Below are 12035 nucleotides of genomic sequence, written 5' to 3'. Positions count from 1 at the left end.
AGGTCTGGAGCTGCAGGATCTGAAAGTGCTCCTACCAAGCTACGCTATAGTCTGCGTTTAGCAACACAAGACCAGGCCCCTCCCTTTAATCCACTGTGCCTGTGAAGGAGCAGCAGGATCTTCCCACTTAAGACCAATACAAATGACAAATGTCGCACTCTAAAGCTTGGATTTTGGTAATTAGGATCCAGGGCGACACTAAAAATAGCACAGGTTGGATCTGGAACCAATGAAGGACAGGAACAGTACATGTGAAGTAATGTACCAGGTGCGTTACATCCGGATACATGCTCTAACTGGACAAGTGCACCCCACCCCCCCTCCTCTGCAGTCACCTCTTGACTCCGCCCCCCGCGGCGGCACCCCGTCCCGCCCTCGCCCCTCCCGCCGCCCCGCTCTGGGCCGAGCTCTTCTTCTTCGGGGGGGTCTTGGCCTTGGTCCTGAAGGCTCGGCTCGGGTCCAGGTGGTTCAGGGGTGGGTCGGCGGGGGGGTCCTCGGGGTCTTCGAAGATCAGAGGCTGGTACAGCGACGCCCACTGCTGCAGAGACACAGGAGAGACAGGGCGAGTCCGGCCATTTAACCTCTGACATGTTCATCGCTTTTGCTCACTTTTCTAACACTCTTTTGTGGCTTTTCTGTTGCATTTTCATCCTCGTTTTCGTCCCTTTTTTGTTGCGATTTTGACAACTTTTTCATGAAGCTTTTAGATTTGGGTGGTTAAGGATTTAAGGCCTTTTCTTTACTGTCTGTCTGTTTTACTGTGTGAGCCAGGTTTAATGGTTTCCTTTTGTGACAAAGTAGTTTATGATTCAGTTTGTAAATAAACAAGTTATTAATAAAAATTAACATTTGTCCTGTTTTTTTTGGGTTCAGAGCTTAATAAACCTGTGAGGAATGATGGGCTGGACACACAGAGGCCAAGTTGCTCGGCTTCCATTTATTTTCAATGGAACTGGTCATGAAATAAACCTGGTGAAGGGAGAGTGTGGCTGCAGTGGAATCAGTGCAACAAAGGCAGAACGTACCCGGGCCTCGGGAGACGGGCCGTAGGGCGTGTAGTTGTACTCCCACTCCGGCAAGCCCAGGTGAGTGATCATCAGTCTGTAGAAGGAGGTGAAGGAGGAGCTGAGGAAGTGCCAGCACAGAGAGCGGTCCAGGAACCACACCTCGCTGCTCTGAGCCACCACTCCTGCAGGAAACCACAGAAACATCATTAAACCAGCACCACTCCTGCAGGAAACCAGAGAAACATCATTAAACCAGCACCACTCCTACAGGAAACCAGAGAAACATCATTAAACCAGCACCACTCCTACAGGAAACCAGAGAAACATCACTAAACCAGCACCACTCCTGTAGGAAACCAGAGAAACATCATTAAACCAGCACCACTCCTACAGGAAACCAGAGAAACATCACTAAACCAGCACCACTCCTGCAGGAAACCAGAGAAACATCACTAAACCAGCACCACTCCTACAGGAAACCAGAGAAACATCACTAAACCAGCACCACTCCTGTAGGAAACCAGAGAAACATCATTAAACCAGCACCACTCCTGCAGGAAACCAGAGAAATGTCACTAAACCAGAGAAACATCACTAAACCAGCACCACTCCTGCAGGAAACCAGAGAAACATCACTAAACCAGCACCACTCCTGTAGGAAACCAGAGAAACATCATTAAACCAGCACCACTCCTGTAGGAAACCAGAGAAACATCATTAAACCAGCACCACTCCTACAGGAAACCAGAGAAACATCATTAAACCAGCACCACTCCTACAGGAAACCAGAGAAACATCACTAAACCAGCACCACTCCTGCAGGAAACCAGAGAAACATCATTAAACCAGCACCACTCCTACAGGAAACCAGAGAAACATCACTAAACCAGCACCACTCCTGCAGGAAACCAGAGAAACATCACTAAACCAGCACCACTCCTACAGGAAACCAGAGAAACATCACTAAACCAGCACCACTCCTGCAGGAAACCAGAGAAACATCACTAAACCAGCACCACTCCTGCAGGAAACCAGAGAAACATCACTAAACCAGCACCACTCCTACAGGAAACCAGAGAAACATCACTAAACCAGCACCACTCCTGTAGGAAACCAGAGAAACATCATTAAACCAGCACCACTCCTACAGGAAACCAGAGAAACATCACTAAACCAGCACCACTCCTGCAGGAAACCAGAGAAACATCACTAAACCAGCACCACTCCTACAGGAAACCAGAGAAACATCACTAAACCAGCACCACTCCTGTAGGAAACCAGAGAAACATCATTAAACCAGCACCACTCCTGCAGGAAACCAGAGAAATGTCACTAAACCAGAGAAACATCACTAAACCAGCACCACTCCTGCAGGAAACCAGAGAAACATCACTAAACCAGCACCACTCCTGCAGGAAACCAGAGAAACATCACTAAACCAGCACCACTCCTGTAGGAAACCAGAGAAACATCACTAAACCAGCACCACTCCTGCAGGAAACCAGAGAAACATCACTAAACCAGCACCACTCCTACAGGAAACCAGAGAAACATCACTAAACCAGCACCACTCCTGTAGGAAACCAGAGAAACATCATTAAACCAGCACCACTCCTGTAGGAAACCAGAGAAACATCACTAAACCAGCACCACTCCTGCAGGAAACCAGAGAAACATCATTAAACCAGCACCACTCCTGCAGGAAACCAGAGAAACATCACTAAACCAGCACCACTCCTGCAGGAAACCAGAGAAACGTCACTAAACTAGCACCACTCCTACAGGAAACCAGAGAAACATCATTAAACCAGCACCACTCCTGCAGGAAACCAGAGAAACATCATTAAACCAGCACCACTCCTGCAGGAAACCAGAGAAACATCACTAAACTAGAACCACTCCTGCAGGAAACCAGAGAAACATCACTAAACCAGCACCACTCCTGCAGGAAACCAGAGAAACGTCACTAAACTAGCACCACTCCTACAGGAAACCAGAGAAACATCATTAAACCAGCACCACTCCTGCAGGAAACCAGAGGAACATCATTAAACCAGCACCACTCCTGCAGGAAACCAGAGGAACATCACTAAACCAGCACCACGCCTGCAGGAAACCAGAGAAACATCACTAAACCAGCACCACGCCTGCAGGAAACCAGAGAAACATCACTAAACTAGAACCACTCCTGCAGGAAACCAGAGAAACATCACTAAACCAGAGAAACATCACTAAACCAGAGAACATCACTAAACCAGAGAAACATCACTAAACCAGAGAACATCACTAAACCAGAGAAACATCACTAAACCAGAGAAACATCACTAAACCAGAGAACATCACTAAACCAGAGAAACATCACTAAACCAGAGAACATCACTAAACCAGAGAAACATCACTAAACCAGAGAAACATCACTAAACCAGAGAACATCACTAAACCAGAGAAACATCACTAAACTAGCACCACTCCTCTTATCACTTTTGGTTCTGCAGATATCGGCCTTGTATCGATATATCGGCTGGGAAAGGCTTGCAGTGTTACCTGGGCTGCAGTTGTTGTAGACGAGGCAGACCTTTCCGTTCCCGCCGCACGAGTCCAGCTCAAACACACGACTGCGAGAGTCGAAGTGCGGAGGAGACACAGCGCCCCCTGGAGAACAGCACACAAACAGGTTTCTAACAAGGACTGTTTCATTATCATCCACCGCAGGTAAACATTTATATCATTCAAGGCGAGATGCTGTAGGTGTCCTCAGTGTCACTTTAGAGATCTGTGTCTGCTTTAGTTGCAACAGTAAAGACAAAACAAACTCTCTGTTTACGACTAGGGCTGGGTACTGTTTACGATACTGGTCTCAGAAGAATACTTAAAGTAGGTACTGAAAAAAATATTATCTTTGGATCCAAGTTTTGATGCTGTTGGTCATCAAAAAAAACTGAAAAAAGTGGCAAAATTAGGAAAATCTTGAAACAGTGAAAAAAAAAACTGGGACTCAAGTGGACAACATTTTATTACAAATGGGGGGAAAAATGGGGAAAGGTTTTTTTTCTGCCATTTTGTAGTTAAAGGTATAGTTCACCGTTTTTCCATACTGAAATATGTTCTTACCTGAGCTTAGACGAGTTGATGCGTACCTGTCTGGTGTCCGTCTGGTGTTATTACGCCTTACAATATAGTTCCCCTTTTATCCGCTTAGAAAATCCACATTGTTTCATTTGGTGTAATCACACTTCACGTAACCATATTTAAAGGGGGGGTATTATGCAAAATCGACTTTTTCAAGCTTTACATCATGTTATTCTGTCACTCCCTCATTAAAAACATGCCTGAAGTGTTGCCTTGGCACATTCACGTATTTCTGAGTAATCTGTAAAAACTCTGATGGCGGCCATTTTAGGGATAGGTTTTCCTGAGTCCTCCTAGGAACGCCCCCACCTCCTGGAGACGCCTCCGAGCTTTGGTCACCAGCCGAGTAACCAACCACTGCTCCTCAGCAGAACCCCCTCCCCACTGATGCCACAGACAGCGTGTGGAGGGGGCGTGTCTAAAGGCTCAGAGGTTCTTAAAGAGACAGAGGCCTATTTCAAGACATTCACTACAGCCATTTTGAGAGAGACATTTTATTGTAGTGTATTTTCTTCATTGTAGTGTGCTATAGACGGCTGCTATGTGATTGAAAAAAGCATAATACCTCCTCGTTTGGAGCTATAGAGGAGAGGAGGAGAGGCTAAATGCTAACGCCGTCTGTGCTGTGTTTACGTGACTGAGGGCACAGGGGAAGACCCGACGCCGGTTGTCCTGTACTGCTATCGTGGACTTCATACATGGCGTGATGGCTTTTTCGGTGTTATGAGATATTTCATTTCTGGGATGAAAACATTCATATACAGCCAATCAGCCATGCTAGTCGCTGAGTGGATTGGCTCTAGTTTCCTCGGACGTTGTTGTCAAAGCCCCGAGTCATGCAAATGTCCTGCTCAGGTTTGTGGCATGGTCCCACTGCTAATATTCCAGTAAGTTATACTCATAGTGACATGAGCCTTTTTATATCTGTAGACGCCTTGGTCAAGGAGGGTCATCACTGCCGCCTGCCTTGGTCTTTACATGTGCCCTGCGTGGATAAAAATTTCCCCTTTCCCCTTTTCCCCTATCCACTTTATCAACATGTCTAATTTTGTGTGACTAGGCTCATGTAACCGTATTTAAATAGTGAAAACGTGGCAGAGCTTGGTCACTTCTAACTTCACCTCCGTTTGGCCACATAGATGAGAGGAGGAGAGGCTACGCTAACGCCGTCTGTGCTGTGTTTACATGTATGAGCGCACGCGTAAAGACCATAGACTGTAGAAAATAATGGACGTCTTATGCTCACTCCTCCCCGTTTACCAGAATGACCACGGCCGTGGGGCAATTCATGGCGGATTTACAGGCTCCCCCTCCCCAGCTCTGACGAAGCATGTTCCTAAAAAGGGCATACGGGCGGGATTTTCACCGTAGACTCGGCCCTTGCGTGACGTGTAGCTCGCGCTGCTCCAATGCTAACAGTCCGAGCCTCATTAAATACGAGATTTCAAAAAATCATATTACGAAAACCAGCCTGGTTTCATATATTGTTATTAACCCAGCGTTATCTCAGGAGGAAGATCTAGCCTAGTCTAGCGTTGAAACAATTGAAACCAGGCTTTAAAGTAGTTTTTAACGTGTCTAAAGTCCAATGCTTTTCAATGGGGGCCTAGCGGCGATATGGAGGTACTACAGCAACGGCGGAGCAATGGCGGCCACCACGTTTGTGGTCAAAAAGCAGGGCAGCCAGCGGCCATTGGTAAAGACCAGACAGGTACGTATCAACTCGTCTAAGGCAAGAACATATCTCTAACTATTGAGTAAACTACCCAGAACTGTATAACCCCTTGTATGTACTTTAACCCCTTATACAATACTGCACTTTGTGGTGTTTTGATCTTTTATTGCCTGTTAACATTGTCAACAGACTACTACTATTACCCTGTTTGAACATGCATGTGTGGACACAAAAAACTTTGGGGCCGTTTTCCTGCAGGGTCTCGCCTTAAATCAGAAGGACAGGAGTGAGCGACTGACCTGTGTTGTCGTCCCAGTCAAGGTCAGACAGCGAGGGCGCATTGGGGAGAGAGAACAGAGACACGGGCTGCACCAGAGGAGACAGACGGGACACGCTGTTCACCGTCATACTGCCCAGGGGGACGCTCTCGTCTGAAGCACAAGGATAGGACGGTCAGCAGTGCTTTAAGTGGGCTGGCCACTAGGGCTATTGTGATATAATAAAAAAATATTATATCACAATAATCCGTATCACAAGAAAACACATCATCACTAGAGCCTTCAACTAGGGATGCACCGATACCGATACCAGTATCGGGTATCGGGCCGATACCTCACGCTTGTACTCATTCATGAGGTCCCGATACCAGAAACCGATACCTTTTGACGTGCGGCCAGCGCACCGACGAGGCGCACCTCTCAGCTAAGGAGAGAAGAAGCAACAAACTGGAGAATTGTTTAGTGTAAATACAATATCCCACATAGAGCTGACTTTATTACAGACTGCGCTCTCTAAACCAGAGTCTGTGCTGGATTTAACCAGAGCTTAGTGTTGTCCAGGGGTTTATTCATCTGAAAAAGGAGCCCAAAAACTCACTGACCTTTTATACACATACAATAATCACAAACACACAACACAGGTGAGGATGCTAACCTTTAGTAGCCATTCAAACCCCTTGGTGTCCACTTGTGTGCATATTATCACCAGGGTATGTAAACATTTGATCAGGATCTACCATCATACAGCGAGCTCAACCAAGTGCATGCAGTAAGTCCCAAAAGATGCACAGCATGCAGTGGAAGCCATGAGAAGTGAACAGAGTGCCCAGCAAAAGGTCCACAGTTTAACCACTTTGAAAAAGTGTGCGGATCAAACCCAACAGTCATGAAAACAGGACACAGTGAGGCGCACACTGTCCAAGAGACTGATTCTGATCATAGACACTACAGCAGCAGGCAAGCACAATGAAAATATACAGCTAGGCCCAGACAAAGTAAAACTAACCTTCAGGTTTTACACTGGCCTTATCAAAGTCACAGACGTGAGCCAGTATGTGCTGGGATGACACTGATGTATTTCAAGGCGAGTGCAGTTTCAGAGTAGACCTACGTGTCACACCAGTCGTATAACCAGTACAGTTTGTGCTCAGGGACCAGAAAACAGAGTTGAAGAGCCCGTCAAATAGGTTAAACACAAAAAACATGCCTGTGCCTAGATCCAGGGCCACTGAACAACTCACTAACCAGTCTCGAGGATGGCATTGTATCTGCCCAGGATGGGTTCCAGAGGAGGATTCATGAGACGTACGAGGGCCTGAGCAGGCATTGTTGATGACATCATTGTGTTCGGACAGACACAGGAAGAACACGACAGAAACCTCATGGCCATGCTCATCTGCACCAGAGACAGGTTTAAAACTCAGTCCAGAGAAATGCTGCATCACAGCCTAAGGATTGAAGTCAGATCCCCACCTGGTGGAAGCTATCGGGGATATGAAACCCCGTGAAACAGCGGCAGGGCAAGAGACAATCCTCAGCATGGTAAATGACCGTGCAAAATGTGCGCTCAAACTGGCAGAAATGAGCCCACAACTCAGACAACTGCTACGCTAAGACGCACAGTTCGAATGGGACCAAGTACAGGAGCAGGCATTAAAGCCAATCAACCTGGCTGAACCTGGACCGATACGAATAAATAAATGGGGTCAGATGGGGTCATCTGTGGGACCCATTCCACAGTTTGAGAACCATTGGCATAAAGGCTATTTCAACATAAAATACAAATAATTCTTAGATTAAAACCCACTGTCTAGTTTGACGCTCCAGTTCAGCGTGAAGCCATCTGTGGTGAGGTAGAAATCCCGCAGGTCTTCGGGAAGAATGCAGGTGTTTCTCTGGAAAACAGTTCAAACATTTGGATTTTCTAACATCCATCGCTTCAAACATGGCGTTCCAAATTATTATGCAAATAATTATCTAAGATTTTTTAAATCATCAAGTTAAATGACAGTCAGCATAATTTCCATATATATATATATATATATATATATATATATATATATATATATATATATAATAACAGTATTTTATTCAAAAATAACTAATAAACAACTCAAAATCTACTGTTCCAAATGAATATGCAGCTCAATGTTTGAATACATTTGAAAGGTTGTAAAATTGTCATTTGTTGAATTTGCAGCACTAGGAAGTCATATTTACTGAAGTCAAAAGCTATTTACAATCAAAAACATCTTAACAGATCAAGTTACATTTTAACATAGGACCATTATTTGACAACAGCTTCAAAATTCTTCATCCATTATTTGGGCGTTTTTGGAGAGTTTCTGTTTGGATCTACAGGATGTCAGAATAACCTCCCAGAGCTGCTGTTTGGATGAAAACTGCCTCCCACCCTCAGATGTTTTTCTTGTTGAGGCTCCAAAGGTTCTCAATATGGTTGAAGTCAGGGGAGGAGGGGGTCCACATCATGAGTTTCTCTTCTTTTATGCCCATAGCAGCCAGTGATGCAGAGGTATTCTTTAGCATAGAAGACAGCGGTCAGTCAGAAACTCCACATATTTTTCAAAGGTCATTTTCACACCTTCAGGGATCCTAAAGGGGCCGACCAGCTCTCTCACCATGATTCTGGCTCAAAACATGACTCCGCCCCCTCCTTGCTGACGTCACAGCCTTGTTGGGACATTGTGGCCATTCACCAACCATCCACTACTCCAATGATCTGACCATCCAGGGCTACACGGCCTCATCAGTGAACAAGACTGTTTGAAAATGAGTCCTCATGTATTTCTGAGCCACTGCAGCCGTTTCTGCTTCAGCTTCAATGAACAGTTTAGGGGAGGCCGGAGAGAAGGTTTATGCACAACTGCAGCCTCTGGAGGGTCCGACACCTTGATGTTCGGGAGACTCCAGAGGCACCAGCAGCTTCAAACACCTGTATGCTGCGTTGTAGCAGCTGTTCTCTTAATCTAATGTATTTGTCTGGCAGAAACCGTCCTCATTGTGCCTTTATCTGCACAGACAGGTGTGCTCTGAATCAGCCATAAATCTTAACAGCATGATGATTACACTTAATCTTTCATGAAATATCGAAGGTTTTCATACATAGTCCAAGGCATTCAACTATTTCACGTTTTTCATCAGCAGAGAGACCCTTTTTCAAGGGCCCCAGGAAGACTAGCTGGCTGTAAAGCACAGCGCATGGGGATCCTAATGATAAACTAAAAAACATTTTCTTTCCCATATTGCTTGAAAATGATGATCTGCTTAATAAAGTGGAACACCTTTTTTCAGTAGGTTTTTTTCCCTCAACTGGGCTTAACATGAAAACTAATCATCCCAGGCGTCTGAAATTGATGTCAGTGATTCAAAAAGCCCTGAGACACAATACCATCCATGAGTTTCCTGGAAAAACTTTGACACTGAAATACAATTTGCATAATCATTTGGAACGCGGTGTAAATATTATGGTCATACCTGCTCCCAGGACAAAAGGCTCCGTTTGTCCGCGGGTTCTCTCTCTGCGAACCTCACGTCGGCCACACCAGGCATGTTCTCTGTGAGAGAGAAAATACAATTAAACAGGCGCTCCACTGAGGACCTTACGGGGAGACAGCCAGGCAACACATCGAAATGTAGTCCACTTTGCAAAGTTCAAAGGCTGTTTTCTCCAAATGTAGACTTTTTTTTCTCACACTCTGAGACATCATCAGCCGACCACATATTTTACACTCTAATTTAATTCCTAGCCTGAAAACTCACACAAATGGCATAATGTTACATGCCAGTGGGCAACATGCACACGTCCCAAAGACAGTAGCTCACTGCTGGTCTTTTTCCTATACCTTTGACAACCTCACAGGCATGCTCAGTACATTTTTTGATATGATTGTAATATCTTATATCGTTGTGGACGCGATATAATTTATGTTACGCTCAGCTCCATCAGAGCAGCATAAGCATTGACTGTAGAACACCATAACAGGTTCTTAAAAGGTCAAATGAAATGAAGGATGTAAACTGCTTGAGTAGATCATATTTGCGAGGAAATTAGTATGCCGTTAAAAGAAAAAGAATAAAATATTACTGAATTAATCTCCCTAAAAGGCGGAAGGCTGGGATTTTCAAGTAATTTGTCCATTGTCAATTATATCGTCAAATATATGGTCATCGTGATATTTCTTTCTCATATCGTGATAGGGCTGCTCGATTATTGAAAAAATAATAATCCCGATTATTTTTGTCATAATTGAAATCACGATTATTCAAATGATTATTTGTTGCCTTTAAAAAAATCCATCAAAAAAGTTACAAAAATCCATTAAAAAAGTGACAAAAATCCAGCAGAAAAAAAGACAAAAATCCATCAAAAAAGTGACAAAAATCCATCAAAAAAGTGACAAAAATCCAGCAAAAAAAGACAAAAATCCAGCAGAAAAAAAGCAAAAAAGTGACAAAAATCTATAAAAAAAATAACAAAAATCCAGCAAAAAAGTGACAAAAATCCAGCAAAAAAAGACAAAAATCCAGCAAAAAAGCGACAAAAATACAAAAATTAGGAAAAAAAAGAAAAATTGAAAAAAAGAAAATTTGAAAAAAAAAATAATAATAATTGAAAAAAATATATATAATCGTTTTTTTTGCGATTATGTTAATTTCGTAATCGTTTACTGTTGTAATCGAAATCGTAATCGAATTTCGATTAATTGCACAGCCCTATATCGTGATATAGATTTTAGGCCACATTGCCCTGCCCTAAATCTCACTCATATTTGTATGATATAAAGCTACTCACTGTCTGAACAGATAGAGCTCAACAGCATACTTTGCTCAACACCACCCATCTATATCTTGATCTGGATGGTCTCGATGACACTATGGAGATATATTCAATAAACCAAACAAAAAATGATTTCAGAAACCTATATATTGTATGATGGATGTTTTGTCCATCATTATTTTGTTTTTTCTACATTTTCTGGGAATTTTCCACAGGATTTTCTGTTTATGTTTCGTCTTCTCCAAGTACTTTTTTTAATTTTACTTGAGTAATTGTTTGGGTCACTACTTCTTCTTGAGTAAAATTATTGCAAAGTAACAGCACTCCTACTTGAGTCAACATTTTGGCTACTCTACCCACCTCTGCTTAAAGTTTAGTGGGTCACTTTCGTCATATCAGACTTTTCCCTGTAATATAGCTTAATCAAAGTATAAACAAGATACCCAATATCCCCATATAGAAAAACAAACAAAAATGTGTCAAAAATAAATTGTACTCTAGCTATTACAAATGGTAATTTTGGTGATTATTATGCATGAATGCTATGTTGCTTCCAAATAAAAATTACAATACATTTTAACACATATCTAAGCGGTGCCTCCTCACCACCTGCAGCGTCTCGCCTTACAATGACAGTAAAAACGGTATAACACGTACCGAGAATGCGTATAATCCCGAGGGTCAACCTTTCGGCGACACCTTTAAACGCCAAATCGTCCTTTGCCTCGTCCATTTTTGTTAAACTTGTGAAAATATTAGGATTTTGCGGCCAGTTGCAGCATCCTTCTTCTGCCGCATGTAAACAGCGGAAGTGACAGTGTTGACACGATAGCGTACGGAAACACAATCGTGGGTAAATCCAATTACAATCGCATGGATGCTCTAATTTGTGAAAACGTTCTGTCATTCACAAACGTCCCCTGAGTCCCTTATCAGAGCAACAATTATAAGTTTGAGTCAGTCTTCGAAAAGGTTCTTCTGTATTTCAAAGATTCGACAATGCTAACGGTTAGCCTAGCTAGACTGTAGCTCCGCCTCTCGTCCGAGACCGAATAAAATAAAAACAAAAAAATATAAAATAAAACAAAAACATTTCTACTGAACTAGACTAACTGCTTTAACATCATCGGCATGAAATGGTGTAAGAT

The 12035-nt window shown here is 43.4% G+C and overlaps 1 protein-coding gene across 1 annotated transcript; it reads right to left on the bottom strand.

The window, feature by feature from the left end:
* Positions 1-316: 316 nt before the first annotated feature.
* On the bottom strand, positions 317-11712 carry tpgs2 (tubulin polyglutamylase complex subunit 2). The gene is made up of 7 exons (XM_079582265.1): positions 11545-11712; positions 9585-9664; positions 7897-7984; positions 6111-6242; positions 3552-3659; positions 1026-1189; positions 317-538 (listed from the first exon to the last, which is right to left on the bottom strand). The coding sequence occupies exons 1-7, from the start codon at positions 11618-11620 to the stop codon at positions 332-334; spliced, it is 855 nt and encodes a 284-aa protein (XP_079438391.1). The 5' UTR covers positions 11621-11712; the 3' UTR covers positions 317-331.
* Positions 11713-12035: the final 323 nt, after the last annotated feature.

This window comes from Gobius niger (genome assembly GCF_951799975.1).
Source record: "Gobius niger genome assembly, chromosome: 24".
In the NCBI taxonomy this organism is placed as follows: Eukaryota; Metazoa; Chordata; class Actinopteri; order Gobiiformes; family Gobiidae; genus Gobius; species Gobius niger.
The sequence above is the reverse complement of the archived record's forward strand: the minus strand, read 5'-3'. Positions and strand labels throughout refer to the sequence as shown.

What these genes read in the sequence shown, in the direction of transcription:
- tpgs2 (XM_079582265.1), bottom strand. Translation starts at nt 11,620, where the DNA reads ATGGACGAGGCAAAGGACGATTTGGCGTTTAAAGGTGTCGCCGAAAGG. An exon ending in GCCTTTTGTCCTGGGAGCAG is followed by an intron (nt 7,985 to 9,584) that starts GTATGACCATAA and finishes ACTGTTTTCCAG; the next exon opens with AGAAACACCTGCATTCTTCC. An exon ending in TGACTGGGACGACAACACAG is followed by an intron (nt 3,660 to 6,110) that starts GTCAGTCGCTCA and finishes GCTGTTCTCCAG; the next exon opens with GGGGCGCTGTGTCTCCTCCG.